The sequence below is a fragment of the Hemicordylus capensis genome, chromosome 5 (assembly GCF_027244095.1).
Source record: "Hemicordylus capensis ecotype Gifberg chromosome 5, rHemCap1.1.pri, whole genome shotgun sequence".
NCBI classification, from domain to species: Eukaryota; Metazoa; Chordata; class Lepidosauria; order Squamata; family Cordylidae; genus Hemicordylus; species Hemicordylus capensis.
Window position 1 is genome coordinate 16585270 of NC_069661.1, and position 27944 is coordinate 16613213.

General features: G+C 45.0%; 1 protein-coding gene and 1 long non-coding RNA gene across 3 annotated transcripts in view; one reads left to right on the forward strand and one right to left on the reverse strand.

Moving 5' to 3' along the window:
• ANTXR2 (ANTXR cell adhesion molecule 2) overlaps positions 1–27944 on the reverse strand; it is a 172287-nt gene that overhangs the window by 93947 nt on the left and 50396 nt on the right. For both annotated transcript variants that reach the window (XM_053256646.1, XM_053256645.1), the window contains exons 8-10: positions 21104–21164; positions 16522–16620; positions 10206–10275 (exon numbers count right to left, since the gene is read on the reverse strand). In XM_053256646.1, coding sequence (XP_053112621.1) covers positions 10206–10275; positions 16522–16620; positions 21104–21164 — 230 coding nt within the window. The remainder of the gene's footprint in view (positions 1–10205; positions 10276–16521; positions 16621–21103; positions 21165–27944) is intronic.
• On the forward strand, positions 1753–13990 carry LOC128327621 (uncharacterized). Its single transcript, XR_008308704.1, has 2 exons — positions 1753–1933; positions 12392–13990. It is a non-coding gene; the product is annotated as an uncharacterized LOC128327621 (long non-coding RNA).

Sequence of the window (27944 nt, forward strand, 5' to 3'; positions counted from 1 at the left end):
AGGGCAGAGATGAGAGAAAGGAAGTGGCGTGCCATAGTCTCTCACCATAGCAATGCCCCCCCCAACCCCCAATTCAGCCAATTTTCCATGAAAAATCACAGGGGGGAAAATTATTTTTTACAAAAGAGCCTCAAAATGGCTCATTTCAACAAAATGGTGGCTGGAAATTTCCAGCCACCTAGGCACCACAGATAGGCAGATTTTAAACCTTTTGCAAACTGTGTTTACCAGGATCAGGTCTCCATTGCCCAACTGCGGATACGTGAAATTGGGTGTCGGGGCTGTGAGTGATGAAATTCACCTGTACATAGCAAAACATTTAAAGAAGTTGTTCCCTGCCCCCAAAATGGCTCACAATCTTGTGGGAAGAGTTGAGTATCCTGGTTTAATGGTTTGCTAGTTTTAAACTGCTCTGATTCTATATTTTTCCCTTCTGCCTTTGTTTTATTATGTGTGTGTCCATATATATATGGACACATACACAAATACGTGCGTATGTGCATACATATGTATACACGCGCACACACACACACACACACACACACACACACACACACACACACACACAATAAGTCCCCAAAGTAGTTTACATAGCAAAATGTATGATAAAATTGTTATCTACCCCAATATGACTCTCAAAAGAGTTAGTGGGTATTTTTTTTTCCCTTTCCTTGTAATAGTAGCTCATACATAAATCATTTACATAATGACTATTTTTATAAGCTTGCAATGGAATAAAATAGCCTCAATGCTTGAAAGTGACTTCGCTTTTTGCAAAAGTGTGCCAAACTGAGAATTAAGTATTGCCATGTCCTTACAGTTTTTCTGCAGAGTTATAGCAGGGGGAGGAGACGAGAAGGTGGCTGGGTGGGGGTAAGGGCCCATCTATACTTCTTGTCTCAGGGTCCACTCCAACCTTGCTACACCCCTGGCTCATAAAGATCTCTCTATAATGGTATTTCAGGTGGAGGCTATGGTCAGGAGTGCTATCAGGTTCAGCTGATTTGACAGCTGCGTCCATTCCTTGGAGAGGATGACCTCAAAATAGTGGTGCATCAGCTCGTAACCTCCAGGCTTGACTATTGCAATGTGCTCTACGTGGAGCTGCCTTTGTACATAGTTCGGAAACTTCAGTTAGTTCAAAATGCTGCAGCCAGATTGGCAACCCGGAGAGACCATATTATGCCTGTTTTGAAACAGTTGCACTGGCTGCCAATATGTTTCCAGGCAAAATGTAAAGTGCTGGTTATTACCTTTAAAGCCCTGAATGGCTTAGGTCCGAATTATCGTAGAGAGCGCCTTCTTCTGCACGTTTCCCACCCCACCTTTAAGGTCATCTGAGGAGGTCCGTCTTCAGTTACCACCAACACGTCTGGTGGAGACTCAGAGGCGGGCCTTCTCTGTAGCTGCTGCTGGGCTGTGGAATGTATTCCCGGCAGAAATCCATAATCTGAGTTCATTATTGGCCTTCTGGAAAGCCCTTAAGACCTATCTGTTTGGCCTGGCCTTCCAAGGTTTTAAAACTGTTTTTAAACTGTAAAGATTCGGCCTGGTTTTCCACTGTTTTACAAAGTGTTTTAATAATGGTTTTATGTAGTTTTTACCGTTTCCATATGTTTAATCCCCGTAGACGTGCCTCTGTGGGGATGCGGCCCGGCAACCCAGCAGATTGGCTAGGCAGCGGAGGCTCCAGATTGGCTGGGCAGCGGGAGCCGTTGGGATTGGCTGGGCAAGCGGCAGGACTGAGGCCGTTGAGCTGCAGCTGTGGGGGGAAATGGTGGTGGCTGTGGTGAGGAGGCAGTGGCAGCCGCCGCGGGCTGCTGTGAGGAGGTGGCGGCAGAGGTAGCTGCAGCCCTAGCCTGGCCATCGCAGCCATGACCTGAGAGAAGGCGGGAGGCAGCGGGACAGACTGGCCCTGGAGGTGCCTACAGGGGTGAGTGGGGAACGGGCAGTGGGGCGCAGCCCCCTCACCTGTTGCAGCCTGGGGCGGGAAGGAATCGGGCGGCGGGGCTTCCCTGTTCGCCGTCAGAGAGGAGGAGCGGCGGTGGCAGGGCCCTTTTTGTCCGCCTGCAGCCTGGTTAGGCTCCATGTGGGGGGAGGGGGAGGAACGGGAGGGGGGAGGGCAAGAGAGCGCGGGCCTGGAAGGAGGGGGGAGAGAGGAGAGACAGGGCAGGAGGGAGAGGGAGTGGGAAACAGCCGGCCCCAAAGCGCACAGATGCTCTGTGCAGGTCGGCTAGTTTGATTTTAATACTTAGTTGATTTTAGTTTTGTTTTAATGTAAACTGCCCTGAGCCATTTTTGGAAGGGCGGTATAGAAATCAAATAGAGAGCTAGACAGCTAGATATATAGATAGCTAGACAGCTAGCTATAGATAGATAGATAGATAGATAGATAGATAGATAGATAGATAGATAGATAGATAGATAGATAGATGTTACTGTCCCATTTAAGTGGCTTTTGTTACACCATAAGTGTGTTATAAACAGATTGCCACTTTAACATTGTGGCTTCTGGATGAGCTATTGAACCCAGGGAGGGTAGAACAGGGAGAGCAAAGTATATTCCCCACCAAAGAATGTGGCAGTGGACCCTAGCTTTAAAAGGGACTTAGATAAATGCATGGAAGAATTGGGGACAGCCCTCCATAAGGCGAGGCAGTCGCATCGGTACGCAGATTATTGGGGCACCAGTGAGGCAGCAAGATGCCCTTCTGCCTTGTTTTTTTGAAAGAGGGAAGGAAGACGGGGAGGAGGATACACACAAAGGGGACACCCTGCCTCAAGCACACAAAGACCTTGAGCTGACACTGGGAGGAGAGGTCTTATTCGGACCACAAGTCATTATGGCCATGTAGAACCTCCATGTTCAGAGGCAGTATACCTCTCAATACCAGTTGCTGGGGAGGGGAAACAATAGAGGAAGGCTATCTGGCTTCATGTCCTGCATGAAAGGTCTCCCAGAGGCATTTGTTTGGCCACCGTGGGAAACAGGATGCTGGAATTTATCCAGGTGGGTTCTTCCTATGTTCTTATAGGGGACACTGAGGGAGAAGGAAGGAAGGATGAGAAGATAAAAACAGTTCCATCCTCTGCAAATTACCCTAGTCAACCATTTTACGGGATAGTGTCATCTGACCTCACAGGAGGACAGATCTGTCTACAAACCAGATCTTGTTCCTCACATATGTTTCAACAGTGCCTGGTTTATTCATCCAACAAACCCCTTCTCAAGCCGGATGCTGCTGTACACTAATAAAAACAAGATTTCAAAATCTGCTTGCTGTAACAGAGCCCAGACCTTGCCCAAACTTCCAAGTTGCTTAATAAACAAGAATGTGTGTATCATGACATGGACAGAGTTACAGAAATGGAGGGGAAACAACTACCCTGAAGAATGGGGCCACTGAAATAAGCTGCACGGACCTCTGAGGTCACAAAATGGAGTTGGATATTACACAACACAAGTATATGCTATGGTATATGAACTATACCATAGCATATGACCTGAAAATCACATCCCACTTAGACTAGAAGGAAGCAAACTCATCTTTTGAGGCAGGGGGTAAGAATTTGTACACCACAATTCTCCCAAGAAACTCAGAATGGCATATACATACGCTTTTTACCATTTTATCCTCATAACAACCCTGTGAGGTAGGGAAGGAGAGAGTATGTCCTAAGGTCTTCCAAAAAGCTTATTGGCTTCCAGCTGTTTGAGGTAAAGTCTCTCTACTACACTAAGGGTCATTATCACACACATGTATTTTCTGTCTTAGAATATTCAGTTAAAAGTATGCGATTCTTGGACTGTGGCCAGCATCTCTGCTTTGGTCATTTGGGGAGCATTCGAAAAGCCAAACTCCTTTACTCTAGAATAAAACATTCAAAATAAACACCACAACCTTTTTCCTATTCTAAAAGCAAAGTAGAAGCACTGTCCTCTTTTATTGTACATACTCATGCACCATGGACCAAACATAATTTAAGAAAAGACTACTTTTCCCTTACATCTCATTATAATCCAACCAGGATCTCTTGTCCCCTTGTTTTAAATGTAGTTTTAGTGTGTAGTTTAGCCATCATAATGCTTCCAAAATGTGCTCACACTTGGACTTTGGCAGGTCTGCAGCCAGGAAAGAGTACCTCAATTGGGGGGCAGCCCTTCAAAACACCTTTCTTCATATCTTTCGAGTCATCTGACACTTATGCCTGGATAATATAATTTTAAATTTTAAAATAATTTAAATTTTAGAAAAGGGAGCCATAAGTTATCGTCAAGGGAACAATGAGAAGAGGGACCAATGAGACAAGTCCAAGTTATGCTGGAATTTTCCTAAGGACTCAATCCCAACCAAAGACGAGGGGGGAGGGGGGAGCGGGGAGACAGCACGATAATCATTACAACAATCTTGTAAGGCAGTGTTTCTTAAATGTGGGCCCCCAGATTTTGTTGGAATGCAACTCCAATCATCCCACGCAATAATGGTCAAAGATGGGGGATGATGGGAGTTGAATTGCAGTGCAGCAGAACCTAGTTTTCCTTGTATCCAGAATCCGTGGCTTCGCATATCCATGGTTAGGGAACTGGCACCTGACCTCGGCATACGTAGGAGAGAAAAGGGGGGAGGGATAAATCCATGTATCCACGGTTTGGTGGGTGTCCAGAAATGACCTTGGAGGTAATTTCTAGCCACCATTTTGTCAAACAGAGCCATTTTGTTGCTCGTTTCATTAAAAAAGAATTCTTGTTAAAGAAAAAAATATTTTTGGAAGCCCATGGAGCACAACAGGGCACTTTATTTTGCCCTTTATGACCGGTTTTTGCCATTACAAGATTTCCGGGACTCCACGAACCTAACCCCTGCAATCCCATAGACTTAATAATTCTGTATTCGTGGTTTCATTATCCGTGGTAATTGCGGAGAATGGAACCCCAGTGAATACAGAGGTCCACCTGTACAACATCTGGGTACCCACATTTGAAAACCTCTGGTGTAAGCCAAGTCAGTTATTATTCCCATACAAAACAGATCAGGAAGTTGGGGACTGGAGCCTAGAGAAAAGAGTTTGCCACTGCAAGAGCTCATGGCTGTGAGGAGATTTTTTAACTTTCCCAGTTTATGCACTTCAGCACCACATTAAAGCGACTCTCAGATTCATAGGAAAATGCATATGAAGAATGGCTTTTGATCCTCACTGAGACAGAAGGCACTCCTACCGTATTCTTTAACACAGAAGGCCTAGCTGCTGTGTTTATCACCTTCCACCACTGTAAAGCTCTCTTCAGACATGCTGCAAAAGGAAACCATGCAGTGAAATGCAGGCATGTAGACTACAGCACAACAAAACACAAACACCTCAAATCTTTCCTCCAATCAGGGCTGTGCATATTCTGTGATTCAACCAGAAAGCAGAAAAATGGATGCAGAATGTGATACTGGGTGAAGAACGCAGCTTCCTGAGAATCTCAGCTGCTGCTGCTTCTTTTAAAGAAACAAAGCCCAAGCTTCTGGAGAGCCACTGCCAGCCAGTGTAAAGAGCTAAATGGTCAGACTCAGGATAAGGCAGCTTCATATGTAAAGCTATGGGAAGTATCTTATAAATTTCTATTATGAACTAGAGCTACCAACAGAAGTAAGCAACTGGGGCTCAAATCCTCCTGCAGCCAGCAGATTGCCAGCCATACCAATTTATCTTGGGTAATTTGGCCTCTTTCCCTGGTCAGCCTGTTTGCCTTTATTGCAGCAAACACTATTCACCTCTTGCACAAACGTATAAAATTACTCTCAGCACTAGAAGATGTAAAACTAGCTTTCCAATCAGTGTAACTTTACCTATACAACAGTCAAACCCTATTTAAGGAAAGGGGACAATCTTCCGATTACTGCTGCATTTGCAGCTTAAGTTCACTCCACTTCAGGAGAATTCCTGGGAGATCTCCAGGAACACTATGAGCTGTGCCAACAGAAAGTCAGAAGTTCAGATACAAACTCTCTCTCTCTCATAGCTGTCCGTCTTTAAATCTGCCACGCATTGTCCAAGCCAAACTCCACAATTTTTAAATTCCTCCAAAGCAGCCTTTCTAAAATCTGGCATACATACCAGCAGAAATTTTTGAAAGGTGACACCATTATGTAACATCAGCATATGGCATAATTGGCTGCAGAGATGGTTTTCCAGAGCTGCACAACTTTAGCCCTCCAGCTGCGGTTGGATTACAACTCCCATCATCCCTGACTACTGGCCACAGTGGCTGCAGATGGTGGGAGGAGTTGTCCATCAACAGTTGGAGGGCCAAAAGTTGTGCAGCCCTGCTGTTCTCTCTAAGGCTACTCAAAAACAACTGCCTGAGTATCCAGTACTTTGTCTGTGTTGCCATTAGAATGTGGTGCCTTGTGGTCTGCAGTAATTTTGCAGCCCAACACTCACATCCCAGTGCAAGCAAAATACAACAAATTCCAATGATTTGCACCAAAGCTTGAAAAAACAAGCAGCAACAAAACTACAGCACATTTTGTGTTTGCTTGGCAGGATGCACTGTTATCTCAGTGTGAAGACAGATAAGCAAAAGCGCCCTGTGACAAATTTGTGGCTGGGCTATGCCACTTCAGACTGAGAGGAAAATCAAACAATGCTTGAATGCTTCTGTTTTGTGGGCAGAGAAGACTGATGACCCGATGGGATGAAGTATTCCTTCACCCAATGCATAATTAACACAGGGCACACTGCCATGGGATGTGGCAATAGCCACTACCTCAGATGGCTTTAAAAGGTTTTTAGGAAAATTCATGGAGGAGAAGTCTATCAATGGCTATTTAGCCACAACAGTGATATCAAAATCCCACATTCAGAAGCAGGATACCACTAATATGAGATTCTACAGAGCAATCGTAGGAAATAAATATTGCCTTCATGCCCTGCCTATGAGCATCCTAGACAGGGGCGCAGCAAGGCTGGAGCGGGCCCAGAGACAAGATTTTAAAATTGCCTCCCACTCACTGAAGCTCAGCTCATGAAGTAAAGAAATCTTAAATTAGGCTGAATAGTGGTAACAAAAAGCATAGTAAAAAATTGTGTGTGTGTGTGTGTGTGTGTGTGTGTGTGTGTACACACACACACACACCTATGTGCCACAATAGAATATCATCCTAAATTTTTTTTTTTAAGGTTTTGTAAATTGTGGACGATGCAAGTCATTTAATGGGACTAGAGAAAGACATGCTGTTCTTGTAGCTCCAGGTCTTAACACTCACATCAATTTTGGAGGATGAATACAACTGAAGGAAGCCCGGGGAGGTGACCGGCTGGGGGAGTCAGTCATGTGACTTGCCTCGGGGGGGTGCCCAAGGCAGTGGGCCCCCAGACAACTGTCTCCCCTTGCCCTATTATAGTTACACCCCTGGTCCCAGAAGCATCAGGTTGGCCACTGCGGGAAACAGGATTCTGGACCAGACAGACCTTTGGGCCTGTTCCAGCAAGGCTCTTCTTGTGCTCCAATGTCCCTCTGTTTATTTCCTGGTATTTAACACTATAAGTCAATGGATGTTTTGTACAGTCCTGTTGGGTTCATGCTTAAACAGGCACAACTGCAGAGAGCCCCCCACCCCCGCGCTTTCTTTTAGCGAGGTCCCTCCGTCAACCTGAGGATGACTGACCGTCATCTGGCCCCTCTCCTCTGAGAACTTTCCTCCCCTTAAAATATTTTTTTCCTTTAAAAACAAAAATTACGGCAAGCCCATTCGAGGCTCGGTTATTAATTTTTTTAATGTCTATCAAAAAGAGCAGGATATAAATCTAATTAATTAATTAATATTGAAAGAGTTTGAAAAGGGATCTGACATTCTTCCAAACTGCTAGGCACTTGATCCGTTCTGATGCTCCCTTCCAGGATCAGATTACAACATCAATGCTGGATAAAAGCCTAACTACACCTGACATGTATATGAGCATAACCAAATCCCAGCGGCCTTTTCTGCTACTCAGACAGAGGACATCTGAGCAGAAAAGTAGCAGGATGCGAGATGCTTCACCCTTTTCCCTCCCACCACTTCTTGGCTTCAAACCACCTCCTTCTGAACCAACTTTGTTTCCTGAAGAAACAAAACAGAGGGAAAGGTTTCAAGTTTACACATTTGCTTCTAATTTGTAGTTAGGCCCCAAGTCAGGCATTCTTAACCTGGATCCGGAGTAGGTCTGAGTGGTCCATGGAAAATTAAATATATAATTAAAGCTAGCTCTCCTAAAACAGAATTTATAAACAAACATGGTCCTTACCTTTACTCTATTTTTTACTGGAGTCTTATGAAAATATATTACTATTACTACTACTGATATTTATGTACCACTTTTCAACCCAAAGTTCTCAAAGTGGCTTACACAGAAAAAGAAATTAGAAATAAGAAGAGGACTCTGTCCCCAAAGGGCTCACAATCTAAAAATAAAACATAAGGTAGACCCCAACATCCACCACTGGGAAAATGCTGTGCTGCGATTGGATCGGGCCAGTTGTTTTCCCCATGCCAAATATAAGAGAATCTCCACTTTGAAAGGTACCTCTTTGCTCAGCTAGCAGGGGGAAACTATGAAAATATATTCAGGGGTTCCTAACGTTGGGTCCCCAGATGTTGTTGGACTACAATCCATCATCCCCAGCCTTTGGCCACTATGACCTTTGGCCACTATGGCTGGGGATGATGTGGAATTGTAGCCCAGCAACATTCAAGGACCCAATGTTGGAAAACCCTGTTTACATAAATGTGGTGGGGCCCCATGAGTAATACTTGAGCATCTGCGAGGTCCGTAAGTGCTAAGTGTAAAAAGCTTAAGAACCCCTGCCCTAAGTGGCTCAGTTCAACGATGGTGCTGGAGTTGCTGTTCTACTCCAAAGGGCAGATGACCAGACCCCCTTCCCCTGCTGCACTGCAATGCAGTCTTCTGACCGCCTGTGTCCATCACCATAAAAGTTCGATTCCCTGGCTAGCTTGGGTAGCATTAAGGAAGGAAAAACTCTTTCCCAAGTATACAAGAAATTAAGCCTAAGCTAAAGTGACCTCAAAAGCCTAAGGCACTTCTGAATGCAGAAGAAGTGAAAGGAGGAATTAGTTTTTAAAGCTACAGACATGATCTTCAGCCAGGGCCAGCGACACTAAGAATAAGGCCCAGGCAACATTTCAGCCACAGTGTTGTTAAGATGTTGCCATGAATGTTAAATTGCTGCCTTGTTTTATCACCACATGATGAAACGGCAGTACACATCTTGACACATAATTTTAATAATAGCTTGTAAGTGCCAGTGATAATCTAAGACATTTAACTATGAGCCCAGAGTTTATGCAGAAGAAAGCATATTATATGTCCTATTTTTAAAACGAGAGTACTTAATCTGCACACAACTTATGACAAGCCAGACCTTTTTAGAGTTAAATGAACTGGCTGTGGATTCATTTTTAAGGCACTATCCAAATCTGTTTAGTCACACTTGACTATTTAAAGCTCATTTCAGATTCGGTGAATTTCCCTGGAGAACTAGCACAAAGGAAGTGGGCAGGGAGAGATGGGGAGAAAGAGAGAGACGACAGCTTTTAGCTCTACCAACCCAGCCCTTTTCCAAAGTTTTTTAAAACACAGATCAACACTACAGCTAAAACCAAACCTCACATACCTGACGCACACATATTCAAAGACATTTCCTTTTCGGTACAAACTAGCCAACTGTGTGATTGGGGCCTGCATGCTTGTGGAGAGGGCTTTAGCCCTTTGGTGAGGGCAAGGGTCCCAACACAGACCACCCCCCACCAATACGTGATATTTCAACTAAAACAATCAGGCATGCAGGCCCCATCACACAACAGGCAATAGGCAAATCATCTAGTTTGATCTTTAGAGTGCAAAAGTTTAAAAATTATCCACCTTCAGGGAAGCTCATCCCATATTCCTGTGCAACTCGCTGATTTCCGTGAGTCTTCTGACTTGGAGGCACAGTCACTCACACAGAGTTGCTTTGAAAACAGGCAATCTGGCTGCATCACTGTCCCCTCCTCAGTGGAGGCTGATAGCAATGAGATGGACAGAACAGCAAATCATAAAGAGAAACCACAGGCATCCTCGGTGGACTGGATACTTTGAGCTCACTGGAATTTTTGATTATTTGTTTAGTAACTCCTCCTGGCACACTCAGGAGCTAAATTACTGAGCAAAATACTTACTGGCCAACTTCATGAAGAATGGGTGCGGGACAGAGCATAAAACTAGAGTCCACCTTTCTGGGCTTTTCATCTGAAAAACAAAGCATCATATGGTCTTAATGCACTGCATTATTTCACCAGATGAGAAGCTGTTGCTTTACTATGATGGGGCTAAGGTCAAGAGATCATGTTCAGCCCCTCAAGGAAAACTTTATTATTATTATTTTTACAAAAAGACTAAGATCAAGAAGAATATACAGGCTTAGCAATATATTCTTGCACTCTTGTGCAAGATTTGCGTATGTCATAAAAGGATAATGGGTGAGTGGGGGGAGCAAAGTGGACCCTTCCTTAGAGAGAGCCCAAGATATCCTAAGCATAAGATATCTCTAAGGATCTTAGAGAGTGCTTTCTTCTGCACGATCCCCACTGCACGTTAAGGTCATCTGAGGAGGTCTGTCTTCAGTTACCACCGGCACGTCTGGTGGCGACTCAGAGGCGGGCCTTCTCTACAGTTGCTCGTGGGCTGTGGAATGCACTCCCGGCAGCAATCCGTAGTCTGAATTTAGTGTTGGCCTTCAGGAGAGCCCTTAAGACCTTTCTGTTTGGCCTGGCCTTCCAGAGTTTTTAAACTGTTTTTAAACCGTAAGGGTTTGGCCTGGTTTTTCCAGGGTTTTAAAAATTGTTTTAAAGGTTTTAATAATGGTTTTATGTTTTTATACTTTTTGATTTTAACAGTTAATTTATTTTAGTTTTATTTTAATGTAAACTGCCCTGAGCTGTTTTTGGAAGGATGGTATAGAAATCAAATAAATAAATAAATATAGAAATCAAATAAATAACTAAACCAGTGCATAAAGGAAAACAGGGAAACAAAATACATATAAGAGTGCACAGGACAAACATAAGACAGACACCAGCAACAGTCACTGGAGGTACACTCTGCTAACAGGGAATAAGATGGGATCGTCAGGCCCAGGAGCAGCAAACATTCCTCCTGTGTGCAGTACATTTTGCACCAACTGCTCGTTCCAGATCTGCTGCTAGCAGTAACAGAGTGGGTTAGCATATGCCCATATGCTTTTGTCTTAAATGCCCTCATTTTCGAGGGTGGTGAGGGAGGGTCTTCTGCTGTTGTCTTTGGCAGGTTTCCTTTCCACCATGTGGCAATAATTTTTTTCTCAAAATCCGAAGGGGAGGAGGGGAGCCAAATTCAATACTTTAAAAAAAAGAACACCTACACACACACAACCTGCAGGCTGCAGAAAAATAAGCAGAACTTTAACTGTCAGGCCAATTGACCACTTCGCAGAGTGCTCTGTCCTTCTGCATCACGCAACACTTTAGAGCTAGATTTCCCAAAGTGGTAGCATCCAACCATTTGTGGGGATATAAAAAGCAAAGACGGGTTGGAAGAAATTGCCACTTGTCATGAATGTGGCTGTTTCCTTTGAAGATCAACTGTGTAGGAGCTGTGACACCCAGTTTAAAAAGTCTGGGAAAGACCCCTGCCTGAGATCTTGAAGAGATGCTGCCCATTAGAGTAGACAATGCTACGCTAAATGTTCTGGCAATCTGCACACTGAAAGTTGCATATAAATAATATTGACCAATATCCTAATGAAACACTGATGCTTTGTGAGCACCAGAGTCAGGTCCCTAACCCAAGGAGCTTACACAACCCACATTTCAACAATGAAGCAGAAAGCAGAGGAGGAAAGGTAGAAGAGAGGCAAAGGTGACAATGCAGTTGCAGAACTCAGGCTTTTTCTAAAGAGAAAAGGGAAGCATACCGCCTGTCCTGGAGAACCGTTCCATCAATTTCTCCCAAATGGAGGAGAGAACCTCTGCCTTGCTCTTTTATTTTCATCTAGTAGGGAGCTCCTTCCCAGCACTCCCCCAACCCCCCATCTAATGGAAAGTGGAACCAATTCAGTCGGCAATCATCGTTCCTCCATTTAACATCACAGGCGTTATTACCATTATTTCTTTTTAAATATTTATATTGTTCTTTTCCAAACTCATAACAAGATGCCCAAAGCAGCTAACATCAACATAGATTAAAAGCAAATTTAAGCTAGATAGTGTTGGTACATGGAAACAAACTACAGAGCACAAACAGAAAATGAGCAGCAGAAATCACCAGCAAACTTGGGAGAAAGTCACTCTGTAAATATGCTGAAAATATATTTTTTGCTTTTTTCCAGACTCATAACAAGATGTCCAAAGCAGCTAACATCAACATAGATTAAAAGCAAGTTTAAGTGTTGGTACATGAAAGCAAACCATAGAGCACAAACAGAAAATGAGCAGCAGAAATCACCAGCAAACTTGGGAGAAAGTCACTCTGTAAATATGCTGAAAATGAAATATTTTGGCCTGGTATCCTACAGGGTTGATTTGATTTAAATCAAATCCATTTAAATCATTATTTAAATCATGATTTAAATTGCTTCACAGAAGGACTCAATTTTAATGAGTTAAATCACAATTTAAATTACAAGTCAGAAAACTCTATTTAATCATCATTTTCTATAACAGTACATTCTTATTGTCTAATATAACCTTCTATTATATTAATTCTCCTGGGTGTGCCTTGGAATGTGCGTCCCAGAGTCCAGCTGATTGGCTGGGCAGTGGACGCACCTGATTGGCTGAGGTGCACCCAGGAGGATTGGTTGCCACCACGGCCCAGCCATGGAGGCCAGAGGTGGCCAGAGGTGGTGGGCCCGGCCCGGCCACGGAGGCAAGGCCCAGGAGGGGGGAAAGAAAGTGGGGGCAGAAGTGGCAGTGGGGAGGAGAGGTGGCTGGGCCCAGAAGCAGAGACTGGGGCAGAAGGGTGGGGGGAGAGGTAACCCAAAGAGTACACAGATGCTCTGTGCGGGGTCAGCTAGTAATACATATTTAGAGATAAATACATATTTAGAGATAAATGTAGGTTTCGTTTTGAAAAGGTACACACTGTAATAGGTACACACTTCTCATAATGCTGTTTCATTCGGGCAACCAGGCTTTGCATTTCATTGTTGCACTGTTTGCATTTTGCACGTATGCCTGTCTTACCCACAGGTACAGGAACTTCATTAAAATATTCCCCAAATGAGTCTCTTTTATGGTCTACTGCCATGATAGGTGTTCCCTTCTAAAACTGAGAAAAATGTTTCCTCAGGACTGCATGAATATGTTCTGTTCACATAGGAAGCTGCCATATACTGAGTCAGACCCTAGGTCTACCTAGCTCAGTATTGTCTTCACAGGCTGGCAGCGGCTTCTCCAAAGATGCAGGCAGGAATCTCTCTCAGCCCTGTCTTGGAGATGCTGCCAGGGAGGGAACTTGGAACCTTCTGCTCTTCCCAGAGCTGCTCCATCCCTCAGAGGAATCTCTTACAGTGCTAAAACTTCTAGTCTCATATTCATATGCAACCAGGGTGGACCCTGCTTAGCTAAGGGGGCAAGTCATGCTTGCTACCACAAGACCAGCTCTCCTCTCTCGTTTGGTTTCACTTTGCATTTCCCTCCTCTCCATGTATAGAAATAGGATGTAGAAATGTTATAAATAAATAATAATCAATATTTTTATTTTTAGGAAAAAAGTAAAGACGTGGCTTTTCACCCAACCTTTTGAATGAGAGCATTTTGTTGTTACTGCTGCTGCTTTGTGTTATGTATTATCATTATTATGTTATGGGTTATTAAATTTTTATAGAGAGATTATTTTTATATTTATATTATTTGTACTTTTATATTATGTATTCCAATTTTTGAGATCATCTGTACCTTTGTATTTTAATTATACATTGTTTCAATTACATTGTAAACGACTTTGAGATTATTTTAATGAAAAGAGAGGTATATAAATTGAACAATCAATCAAGAAAAAAATTTATCCAGACTCCTCCTCCTTGCTCAGGTCTACTCTGTCCCCACAAATCCTCTATTCATTCCTTGACCTTCTTTGTCTTAGACACTTGGGCGGGAGGGCAGGGAAGAAAGGGCTTGACTGTGTGTGTGGGCTGCACGTACATCACCTGCGGAATAGGACTGCTCAGGTCTGTTATCTCTCATCCCCATATACTGCAGTCAAGATATTCATGGAATATAATTATGATGAATATTCACGATGATATCTTTGACTAAGTTCTTTATGGTTTTTTTAAAAATCGATTTAAATTTTAAAAAATCTATTTTTAAAAAAAATTAAAAACCATCTATTTGTATCAACCCTGGTATCCAAATGCCTTTGCATCTCCCAGGACAGGGCGTTACAAAGCCTAGAGGGCTGCGATAAAAGTGGCTCGCTCTCACATGTCAACCCACCGCACCTCTGATGGGAAGAGCGAATGGAGCAGAGCCCTCTCAGATGAGCCAGTGGACAGGCAGAGTGATGTGATTTCCCCATTAGATCTCTGTTGAGCCTTGAACATAAGAAGAGCCTTGTTGGATTAAGCTCAAGGCCTATCTAGTCCAGCATCCTGCTTCCCACAGTGGCCCACCAGACGCCTCTGGGAAGGCCACAAGCAGGAGATGAAGACATGCCTCTTCTCCTGCTGTTGCTCCCCTGCAATTGGTATTCAGGTGTCCCATCTCTGGACTTGGAGGCACCCTATCACTAGCAAGAATAGTAGCCACTGATTTATTTACTGTTCAGTTTTTATACCGCCTTTCATAAGGCATCCCAAGGTGGTTTACAGCAGTGTTTCTCAACCACCGGTCCACGGACCGGTGCTGGTCCGAAAGGCATTGGGTACTGGTCCGTGAGGCATCACTAATAAAAATCACACACACATCCCAAAAAAAATTTTCGCGCCAGCAGGGGCCACCGGGAGCTCTCCGGAGCTCATTTCCAGGCATCCCTCATTGCTGGTTAATGTTCATTTCGCTTCCTTGAAATGAACATTATCCAGTAGCGAGGGCTGCCAGGAAATGAGCTCTGGAGAACTGATCGAAATTATTTATTGGGAGGTGCCGGGGTGTAGGGTTATGGATGAAGGGGGTGACCCCCTTACTGACGGCTGGTCCAGGAAACCTTGCACAAATAATGTACCGGTCTATGACTCCAAAAACGTTGAGAAACACTGGTTTACAGAACTTAAAATAAAATGTCATTAAAGTCACATTTAAAACCTTAAAAAGTGTACATCCACTGGGAGAGTATTCCAGAGCTTGGAGGCAACAACAGAGAAGGTCCTGTCCCATGCGTACAACAATTTAGCCTCTCTCAACATCAGCACATGGAGCAAAGGCCTCCCTGAATACCATGCTGGCAGGCAGAAACCCTTGGGAGCAGGCGGTCCTTCAGGTATCCAGGGCCCAAACCATTAAGGGCTTTAAAGGTAATAACCAACACCTTGAATTAGATCCAGAAACAAATTGGCAGCCAGTGCAGCTCTTTCAAAATAGGTATAATATGCTCCAAACAAGCAGTTCCAGAGAGAACCCTGGCAGCTGCATTCTGTACCAATTGAAGTTTCCAAATATTCTTCAAGAGCAGCCCCACGTAGAGTGCATTGCCTTGATCCAGCCACAACATGGTAAAAACATGGCTATCTGTGGCCAGATCTGCCTTCTCAAGAGAGGGCTATAGCTGGTGCACTAGCCGAAACCGTGCAAAGGCACCCCTGGCTGCCCTCTAGCTATGCACATCCTCTTTCTTTGATAGATGTACCCTTTGTCTAAGCCACTGTTAAAGCCATCCAAGCTGCTGGCCATCTCCACATCCCGAGCCAGAGAACTCCACAGACTAACTATGCATTGTGTGAAAAAGTACTTCCTAAAAGGTCCTATATTTCCTGGCAATCCGTTCCCTGGTAGCACAGAATTTGCCTTTTTCACAGCTGCTGTGCACTCAACTGATACTTTCAGTGAACTGTCCACCACAACCCCAAGATTCCTCTCCTCGGCAGTCACCAACAGCTCAGACCCCATATGCAAAGTTGGGATTTTTTTCCCCATTGTGCACTTAGGGGCTAACTACATCTGTACCTGTAAATGAGCCCCAAATTATTATTTTTAACTGAAAATCAGCTTTAGGTATGGACAATTTAAAGCAGAGAAACATGAGAAGAGGAGATAAGGTGCTCAACCCTTTGCCCTCCATTGATTCTCTGCTCCAAAACAGACATACATTCCTGCCTCATAGAAGTTTTCCCTATAATGTTCCAAAAACATATTCGCAGAAGTAACAGATGCCTGAGAACTGGTGATGGGACCAGAAGAAAGAGTCTCTGACTTCACAGTTCAATTGCATAAATATGATAGATAGATAGATAGATAGATAGATAGATAGATAGATAGATAGATAGATAGATAGTATTTTATGTTTAATGTGGATACTTACTGATTATTGTGGTTTCATTGAAAACGTATTTGCAAACAACAGTATCTTGAGTCCTTCCCAATGTGAAGCCATTTCCTCTTAGAACAACTTCAAATTTCTCTGAAAGCAGAAAGACAGACATCAGTCTGTAATCTCACAAACCAAATACATGATGCCAGTAAAAAATGAAAGCAAAATCCCTGGATATCTTGAGGAGTTCTAGACACTCACATTTTATACTATCGTATCTCCTATGTTTTCAGGGGTCCAGTAGTAAAATGACAGAATGTTCTGACACTCTTTTTTAAATTAGCTGCACATGAGAGAGAAACGTTGACTGGTGCAGCCCAGTGCCAACCAAGTAGCTTTGGGAAATGAACCAATTTCATTTTCTGCACTGACTAGTAAAAGACAACAAGGTCATTCACACAATCGAAAACTGTGTTCTACCCAGGTTTGGGAGCTGTGTGTACTCCCAATTTTTGATTGTGTGGAAGCAAGGTTAGAGGAAAACCTGGGTAGAAGTGATTGTGTGGAAGCAAGGTAGGAGAAAAAGCTACACAGGTTTTCCTCTAACCTTGCTTCCACACAATCACTTCTACCCAGGTTTTCCCCTAACCTTGCTTCCACACAATCAAAGATTGGGAGTACACACAGCTCCCAAACCTGGGTAGAACACAGTTTTCGATTGTGTGAATGACATCAACATTTACTATGTTAGAAAATATCTGAGAAAAGCATCATGGCAATCATTTTTGATAGTTATCGCAAAAACACATGGCCAACCAAGTGTATTTTGTTAATGACTAAATTTAATTTTCCTCAGCCATTATTTGTAAAGCAACCCCTGCTAACTGGACAACCTACTAACAGGCACGTTTTAAAGGAGCTCAGTGGAAGAGCATCTGGTTTGCATGCAGAAGGTCTCAGGTTCAATCCCTGGCAGCATCTCCAGGTAGCGCTGGGAAAGACTCCTGCCTGAAACCATGGAGAGCTGTTGCCAGTCAGTGTAGACAGTACTGAGCTAGATGGACCACTAGTCTGACTCGGTGTAAGGAAGCTTCCTATGTTCCTAAAGTGTTGGCTGTCTTATACTCAGCAATGAGATAACAACGGTCTCAACTGGCAGCACAGTATCCCTCCCAGCACAGTGGCTATTGCTGCTGTCTCCCTGGACAGCAACAATTTTAGATTGTAAACCCCTTTGGGACAGAAAAAATGCTTCTTTTTCCCCTCTTTTTTTCATTTTGAAAACTTTTTATTGGATAGAGACTGAGACACAGAGAGAATAATGTTCACAAAGGCTCCATGATAAGTCTCCAAACTCCATCTTCTGACACAACCTTTTCTGACACCTCCAACAAATGACCCCATTGCACCCTTAGGCCTATAATTTACCAATAAGCATAAACATTTTCCTGGGGACTCTTTACCTGCTTCAGAAAGCAGGAGCTACCAGAACCATTGGGTTGGGCTGAGGACTGTTGCCATCTCATCTCCCCATCTCTTGCAGCTGCTTGGAGCTGCTGCAGAGAAGAAGAGTCAGCAACCGGGGCCACTCTTACCTCTGCTGTCCAATGGAGGAGAAGCCCCATCCCCTGCTACTGTTTTCTGCTATCAGATCTTTCTTGGTGCCTATTGAATAGGGATGTGCACAAACCTGTTCAGAGGCCCTTTTACGGGCCTCCGAACAGGTTCGAACCCTGGCTGACTCAAAGGTTCGATGGCGGGAGGGGAGGGATGTCCACCTTTAAGGGAAGAGAGGATGCACTCCCCCCTCCTCTGCAAGATCTCCAAAAAGCCTGTCGGGGTAGCAGTGTACCTCCCTGACTCCCCATTTCCCAGTTTACCAGATATACCTGGAAGTACTAGATGCGCCGGTGTGCATCAGGCACACGCATGTCAGGTGCATGCCTGCAACATGTGCAGCGCACGCAGGCGCATCTAGTACTTTCAGCCCAGGTATATCTGGTAAACTGGGAAATGGGGAGGCAGGGTGGTATGCTGCTGCCCCGGCAGTTTTTTGGAAATCATGCACCGGTGGGGGAAACGCAGGGGGGAGGGGGTAAGTGCATCCTCCCCCGCCCTTAAAGGCATTCCACCCCATCCCCACCCCACCATCAAACCAGCCCCCACCGGTTCCAGGCACATCCCTTTTATTTAAGTCAGGTCTGCCACAGATTTAAGAGCCACCAGCAGCTGCAGCCAGAAACCTCATTGTTTTATAATTGCATGTAAACCACTTTGAGAGATCTGCACAAATAAATAAATGTCAAGGGTAAGGCACAAGATGTACAGACTTACAGAGAAGCACAGGACATTGAGGTCATTCACACAATCAAAAACTGTGTGCTACTTGGGTTTGGGAGCTGTGCGCGCTCTCAATTTTCGGTTGTGTGGAAAACCTGGGTAGAAGTGATTGTGTAGAACCAAGGTAGGAGGAAAACTTCGGTAGCTTTTCCTCCTACCTTGATTCCACACAATCACTTCTACCCAAGTTTTCCTCTTATCTTGTTTCCACACAACCAAAAACTGGAAGCACACACAGCTCCCAAACCCGGGTAGAATGCAGTTTTTGATTGTGTGAATGACCTCATTTTCTTGCATATAATGAGGCTATTCCCACGATCCACGGAAAGCTGGCTAAGCTCCCATGGAGAGCAGGCTAAGCTTCACAGAAAGCGGGCTAAGATCCTAAGCGGGAAAGCTCAGCCCGCTTTCCATGGATTGTGGGAACCACCGGGCTCACGGGTGAGCCCAGTGCTCCCAACGTGGCTAGCTCGCCTAAAGCACAATCCCCTTAAATGAGGTTAACTGAGCAAGCTGCCCAGAGACGTAAGTTTCGGCGGAGTATAAATTGATTGAATGAAGGAATGAAGGAAGGAAGGAAGGAAGGAAGGAAGGAAGGAAGGAAGGAAGGAAGGAAGGAAGGAAGGAAGGAAGGAAGGAGTGCTCCGTTAACCTCATTTCATTGCTCGTGTGTCACCGCAGCGCACGGCGACACATGAGTAGACCCCCGACCAGGAGGCTGCAAACAGCCTCCCAGGCTTGGGGGTCTCTCCAGGAGAGACCCCGCACTTGCGCGGGGCATCCTGGAACTTCCAGGGGACATGCGGCCCCCGATCCTTGCAGCCCCTGCCAGCTCCGTGACAGAGCCGGCCGCCCAGAGAGGAGGCAGTGAACATCTATGGGGAGGCAAGCACTTTCGGGTATCCTCCCTGCAGAAGGCGGTAGCCTCCTGCAGCGATCGTGAGGATCGCTTCAAGGAGTGGATCTAGCAGTGCTGCAGAACAAGCAGAAGATACTTCCACTCGTGCAAATGGGATCCCACACAGACTTCCTCCATTACGGACGGTCCCCTGGCCCTCAGGATTTTCTTGTTTTTGTTGGTTAGTTGCTTTTTTGCGGACACAGGTGGCTGAAGTGGAAGAAAAGAGACAGGAAATCTTTGTTTCATGAGCCAAAGAAGATCGCTCATGGTCTATAGGATCCAGCCTATTATGGTATCACAATTGCTTAATGTATCTCCTTTAGAATTCATGCACTGTGGTAAATCAATGCCAAATCCCAGTTTAACCATAAAGCTCACTGGATGGTCTTTGGAAAGGCACTACTCAACATCCAAATTAAGACTGCACGTGCATAAACATGTTTGCACTTGTGCAACAAGCTGGTGCACCTCCTGCAGCAAAATCCCTTCCTCATATGTTTTGCAGGGAATTTTTGCACAAGAACCTAACTTAGAACACCCCTACCACTCCGTTCACTATGCAAGTGCAGCATTAGTTTGGATGTCGACCATTGTCACTTAGCTTATCCCAGAGGTAGGCAGCAGGTAGCTCGGGCTACTGCTGGCTCCAGGGCTTGTATGAAGTGACTCTCCAGGCATTTGAGCTTGCTTCTCCTTCCCTTCCCTTCAAGCCAATACAGAAAATCTGACTGGCTGGCTGAGTGGGGACATGGCCATGCCATTTTTAATCTCTCTCTCTCCAAGTGATCAGGGCTGCTTTTACTTTCTCTCCCATTAATTTCTCTTCGGTTCCCTCTCCCACAAAACAGCCCCTCTTGCTCCTCTACCGTCTTGCAGCAAACTTCTCTGGGATATCAGGGGGGGTTATTAAAATCCCTTATTCTGTCAAAGTACTTTTATATACAAGCTGCCATTCTGTGTCTGGCTTTGCCTCCCCAAGCCACCATTTTGTGACTGACTCTGGCTCTCCAAGCCACTATTCCATGCTGGTAGTTCCTGGAAGCCTTCAGTCTGGCTTATCTTCACTCCTGGATTATCCGATCCTACAGCGCTGTTGTGAGGATAAAATGGGACAGCCCCTATATGTTGCCCTGAGCTCTGGAGGAGGAAGGGTGGAGAAAATATGGTATAACAGCCTGCCTTTCCAAACCACAACTCCCAGGGTTCTTCAAGGGAAACCATGACATTTTCAATTACTAATGCAGATGCTGGCAAACTGGAGAAGGGAAGGAAGCACCTTTAATTCACATCTTCCTACTCAGCATATGAATTTCTGAGTTACACATCTTGACCAAGGAAGGAACAGCAGTATTGTCAATATTTGCACATTGTTTTCCAATCCCAGCCACTCACCTCCTACACAAACGCTCGAGGGCTCCAGATATAAAATCTCTGTGCACGACTGCTTCAGTATCTGTTTGGAGAAGCGGGCAGACATTAAAAAGTATTCCAAGATTTGTCAAGACGAAGGGAGCAAGTATATTAATATCCTCCAGACAGCAAACAGATGCATGGCTGCTGGTCACCTCACCACTCTAGCAAGCATCCAAAAACCAGCAATAACTAGCTGGAGTAGAGGCTGTCTAGAAGGCCCCTCCCTATCTGACAAACAGCATCACAGTCCCTTGGTATGGATTAGGATATACGTCTAAACAGATTCTAAAATGTGGTTTTACCTTAGATAGCTTTATCAAGTTGTTTTCCCATAACAGATGTGATTTCCCATAACTTACGTGATTCACCACATTAGCCATATCTGGCTCACTAAACTACTGATCCCAAGATCTCAGATGTAAGCAGGGGAACATCAGGTGGAAAGTGGGGCTTGTTCATGTTATTTCAACTCTGACTTCAAACAAATCAGTCTGAGCCACAGAATGGGGGTTGTATATTTTTGCAACCACAGCAAAATGTGCCATGGACTTTGAAAGAGACAGACATCCTTACTGATTTATTTATTTATTCTGTTTAAATAAGAGCTCTTTCACACTGCTATTTTATCTTGCTGCTGCATCTTATATTATAAGCCCTTTAAGTCCTTAAAACCTATTTGTTTGGCCTGGCCTTACAGGGTTTTTAATTTGTTGTAAATTGTTTTTAACTGCTGTAAGTGTTCGGCCTGGTTCCTCGGGGTTTTTAATCAATGAATGAATGAATTAATGAATTAATGAATGTACTGATTTTGTGTCGGATTGGGTGCTCATGACTGTTTCCATATTTTTACGGATGTTAAGGCTGCAATGTTTCATTGATCAATTGGTTACATTAGAGGTTCTCAAAGTTGGGTTTCAAGATGTTGCTGGACTACTACTCCCATCATCCCCAGCCACAGTGGCTGGAGGCTATTGTAGCTGGGGTTGATGGGAGTAGTAGTCTGGAACAACATCTGGAAACCAACAACATCTGGAAACCAAAAGTTAAGAACCCCTGAGTTAGATTACCTGATCAAACAACCTTTACTAGATTTAAACAGTACCCCCATTATTTAGAAAACAAATTTAAAACATACAAATACTTATAAATTGCAGATGAGAAGGACTATTTAAAGGAGGCATTCTCCCCTCTTTCTCACATAGGAAGAAGGTTTCTTGCAATATTATGCTGCATGCATGCATCATCTAAAACAAAATATTCTTCTTGCTTCAGAAGTATTGTTTTGAGCTATATGCACATTTAATTGATTAAGTGAACCACACTCATAACAATAATAACTAGTATGTCTTTAAACAGGTGATTGTTCTAGAAGTTATAGATTGGTACCTAACCCATTTTTAAAGGCAGAAGAGCATGACATGAACATTTTGAAATGAACTGAGCAACTGAGTGAGTGATAAACAGAATATCAACAGATGTAGAGGCTCCACCAGGGCTGCTCAACTTCAGCCCTCCTGCAGATGTTGGCCTACAACTCCCATAATCCCTAGCTATTGGCCACTGTGGCTGGAGATTATGGGAGTTGTACAAAATCAACTGGGGGGCCTAAATTGAGAAGGCCTGCAACACAGTCCGTGTATAGAGCCTGCAGGGCTTCTGTGGGGAGAGCAGGCTTGACCCGCTCCCCCCACCCTGGAGACGATCCAGCGCCAAGCCCTCGACAGCCGGATCAGCCGCCCACACAACTACCAGCTCCATCACAGAGCCAGTGATTATCCCCACGGTGATTATCTTAGCCAGTTCTCAAGGCACCATAATGTCTTTCACATGACCACCTGGGGGGTGTTTCGGGGGAGGAAAGAACCCGTACCCCGATTCCCACAGACATTCAGAACCTCCATTTGGTTCTGGCCACTCACCACCCAGAAATTGCAGCAAGTTCTTTGTCCATGAGGATAAAAAGGGAACTAGGTCCTCCAAGTATCCCATGATGAATTGTGCTCCCAGTAGAGAGGAAGCCCACAGCACAAAGCAGCTATCCTCTGATTGGTCACTCTAGCAGCAGAACTCTGTGACAAACATGGCTGCTGGCAGCCAGGAACAGTTTTAAACAGCGAATTCAACACACAGTCAACCTCCAGGGTAGGGCAGCTGATATTTTGGTCCTAGCTAGGCGGAAATGAAGGTTAAAAAGTCAGGCTACCCATATGTGAGTGTGCTGAGTTGGAGGGCTTCCCATAGCTGGGTTTGTTGCCTTCTACCTTTATGCTGTTCATCATGAGAATGAGCTCCAGTTTTCCTATAGTTTCTCACAAGCAGTAACAACCCTGCCAACTGTTACGTCAGGGTTAACATAACCTGTGACCCATTAGGCATGAACAGTGGTCTACCAAATGCTTGACTAACATATACGCCCCGTCTGATAGTGTTCCCAACAGTCCCGTATTATACAGGAAGTCCTGTATCTTTATATACATAATGAACTCTTTGAACTGACTTCAGCCTATGATTCACCACCATGAACCCATCAGGCAATCAGAAGGTTGAACTGCGCTCATATACTTGAAATAAAAAGGTTCTCAAGATTCTTGTTCCTTATTTTCAAAGGAAGCCAAAGACAGCATAGACTTCCTTAAGAGTAGGTTCACACACACACACACTAGCTTACTGTGCTTATCCCTGCTGATTAAAATATTGTTAACAACCTAAGAACAGCCCTGCTGGATCAGGCCCATCTAGTCCAGCACCCTGTTTCCCACAGTGGCCCACCAGATGCCTCTGAGAAGCCCACAGGCAAGAGGTGAGGGCACACCCTCTCTCCTGCTGTTGCTCTTCTGCAACTGGTATTGAGAAGCATCATGCCTCTGAGGCTGGAGGTGTCCTGTAGCCACCAGACTAGTAGCCACTGATAGACCTCCATGAATTTGTCTAAGCCCCTTTTAAAACCACCCAAACTAGTTACAACCACCATATCCCATGGCAGAGAATTCCATAGATTCCATGTGCTAACATTCAGATAAAAACAAGCTAGAATCAGGCATGGAGTTCATATAGAGAAAGTTTCAGAATATAAACACTTTAAATATTCATGTCTATGACTTCATTCTGCTTGCTAGCGATTCCTGTTGCAAGAAACGGAAGCTTGGTGGAAATCACCATTACAAAATCTCCCTGCGTGTCCATTTCCTTTGCAAATGCAGATCCTTGCAGATATATACAAATGTGGGAAAGTGATGGCATGCTGGAGATCCACAGTTCTTAAAGGATTTTCTTACACATGCCTCATTGCTGAGTATTGGCTATCTTCCACCCTTTTGTACTATCCAGTGAGCAATATTTGAGAGGTAGTGTGACCCAGCTGATAGAACGGTGGACTTGTATCAGAACAGGGGTGGAGCAAGAATTGGGTTTTAAGCTCGTCTTAGACTTATTCTACCGTCTTGGGCAAGCCACATCTCCCAGTCTCAGTTTCCCATCTGCAGGGAAGGGGTTTACTGAGACCAGCCTTCGAGGGCTACTGCAAGGACAAAACACAATGGGGTGATTCTCATGGTTGTTGACCTCCTTCAAGAAGTAGGCTCCTCCCTAGGCAGATCTGCCACTGATGTGCTGCCAGGAGCCACAAGCCTCCCGGCAGTTTGCCCAGGCTTAGCTGCCTTGGCCCAGGGTTGGCAGCTCGTGAGAAAGCCTCAATCAAATCTGTAATGCACTCTGGAAATTAAAAGGGCTTTCTATAACCCGCCTGGGGCACTAAAGCCCCTGGCACAAGTTGAACTGGTGTGATGCTACAGGTGTGATCCAACAGCCCAGGACACAAAGCTGCCAGCAACATAAATGTCAGCAACCAGCCTTCCCTCTCAGGCAGGGGTGGGGAACCTTGGCCCTCCAGCTGTTGTTGAACTACAACTCCCACCATCCCCAGCCAGCTGGGGATGATGGGAGTTGTAGTTCAACAAACAGCTGGAGGGCCAAGGTTCCCCACCCCTGCTCTAAGGCATGCGGCTGTGCGCATGCGCACATCCCCCAAGCCTTCCACGCAGCTTCCTCAAGCTGCCACTGCAGCAAGGGATGCTGCTTCCCCCCCCGTTTCCCCACTGCCACCTCACCACCACCTCTCCCTGCCCCTGTGGGCTCTTTAAAGAGGGAAACGTCTCCCTCCGTTTACTGCCGCTGAGCTCCAGCGGCGCCTCCGCCTCTGCCCGCCTGCCTCTCGGGTTGTTCTGAAAGAGGGAATCATCTCCTTCGGAGAGTCCCATTTGCTTGGAGTCCCTCCTTCAGAAGAGCCTGAGCAGCAGGTGGGCAGAGGCGGAGGTGCCGATCGGGCTCGGTGGCAGTAAACGGGGGAGACAGTTCCCTCTTTAAGAAGAGCCTGAGCAGCGATGGTGGCCAATGGAGGGAAACGATTCGCTCCTTAAGAAGCACCCAAGCAGCGGGCGGAGGGGAGTCGTATGCAAAACACAGCAGTATGCAAAACATACCTAGAAGTCCTGACTATTGGCCTCCCAAGTCCCAATCATTCCCTGTGAACCTTTTTTTGCTGGGGGTGGGGATAAAAGCTGTTAGCTGTCTGTGCTTGCCTTGTTTTTATTAAACTTTGTAATAAAATAGAGTATAATTGTAAAATACACTTCTTTTTCCTTCCATATTCATGGTGCATATTTATGGTGCTTAGTAATGAATAACTAGTTTCAGTGTTGATTAATACGCTGCAGAAGAGGAAGGTGGGGGCGAGGGGGAAATAAAAAAAATTGTGCATGATTGGGTTGTGTGTGGGTGCGCATTATTGGGAGTGTGTGTGTGTGTGCATGTGAAAGAGAGAGAGTTATGTGCACACAATACCTTGAAACTACCACCCAGAACAAAAGAGTTTCCACTCACTGACGATAAAAACTAGAGGGAAAGCTGTCAGCAACCCATCTTCTATGAGAAGGGATAATTGTCAATTTGAGGAGGAGAGCGAGAGCTGGTCTAGTGGTAGCAAGCATAACCTGTCCCCTTAGCTAAGCAGGGTTTGCCCTGGTTGCATCTGAAGAGCAGAAGCTTCCAAGTTCCCTCCCTGGCAGCATCTCCAAGATAGGGCTGAGAGAGTTTCCTGCCTGCAACCTTGGAGAAGCCACTGCCAGTCCGTGTAGACAATACTGAGCTAAATAGACCAATGGTCTGACTCAGTATATGGCCGCTTGCTACAGGTATGTTTGGGATTAAAACCTCACATGGTCCCTATGCAAGGAAAAGCTGCAAGGAGCAGGATAAGGATAAGGAATGCAAAAAAGTTCCACAGCTTAGGCCAGCTCAGAGACAGAAATTACAGAGGCAGGGTGGCTAAAAGAAAGGGGCAGAGTGAACATGAGACTCAGGGAAAGGCAGGCAGAACTAACAAAGGGGAAAGCCTTGGAGCCTGTAGAGCTACCGGAACATGAGATGGTCACTTCTAGACTGTGAAAGGATTTCTGGGCCCCTGAAAGCTGCACAGACGGAAATGTGTTTCGGAACACCAAATTTCTAGCATACATGATGTGGATACGGACCTTAAAAACATCACACAGAAAGCATCCCTGAGTTTTGAGGGGTTACGAGTTTACGTCTGCCTATGTTTAAGTAAAATCTGGACCTCCCGAGGAGCAAGTTTGGAATCATGTGAAAGGGCAGTCTGTTGTTGGAAATGCCAACCCCAGCACATGTCAGGCAGTAAAGAAAATCGGCAAGTTCATTCAAAAACCCATTGCAGAGAAGTAATGTTTCAAAAAAAAAAAAAATACTATACAAGGCCATCCCAGGACAGCAAAGCACTCTTATGACATACTATAAATCTAAACATGACTGTAAACTTCCTTGACAGAACAGTGTAGAGGGACTGAAAGAACTGATGTCATCTTTTATTTCCTGTGCTTTGAACCAAATATAGAGCCTTTTTCTGTCTTTGCGCAGAGAAGCCCGGCTTCCCAAAAGTTTCCAGATTGTCAACGATATCTACAAAAGCTGCATGTAAGCAAAACTGAAGGGTAGGGCTGCACAACTTCATCCCTCCAGCTGCTGTTGGATTACAACTCCCATCATCCCTGACTATTGGCCACTTGGCTAGGGATTATGGGAGTTGTAGTCCAACAGCAGCTGAAGGTAGGGGTGTGCCCAAACGTGGTTCAGTGTCCAAATCATGGGCACAATCCCTTTAAAAGTGAGGACTTACACAGCCCCTTGAAAGCAGAGGAGAGCAGGTCCATTCCTGCTCCTCCCCCACTCACCACCACTTCTGTAATGGCGGCTCTTCCTCCAGCTATGACCACAGGGCATCTCCCAGCAGCCCCTGTGCAACACCGGCATGAATTGAGCTCCACAATCAAGAACCAGTGCAGTGGGCCAGGAAGAACTGGGTTCAAATCCCTGCTCTATATGCAAAGTGTCTGTGCAGATGCTGTGCAATGCAATTTGCCAAATAAACCTGCAAAAAATAGTCTCTTTAATCGTGTGTGTGTGTGCGTGCGCGCGCGCGTGTGCGTGTGTGTGTGATTGCATGACTGCCCCCCACCCCAAGCCTGGAGGTGATATTGGACTGGATGAGGGATAACAGGCTGAAGTTGAATCCAAACAAGACAGAGGTACTGTCTGTAGGGGGCCGGGACCCAAGAGATAGTTTAGATCTGCCTATTCTGGATAGGGTTAAACTCCCCCTAAAAGATCAGGATCATAGTCTGGAAGTGCTCCTGGATCCCAAATTCTCCCTGGTCTCTCAGGTTAAGGCTGTGGCCAAGGGTGCTTTTTATCAGCTTCGGCTGATATGCCAGATACATCAATTTCTGGAGATAAATTACCTTAAAACGGT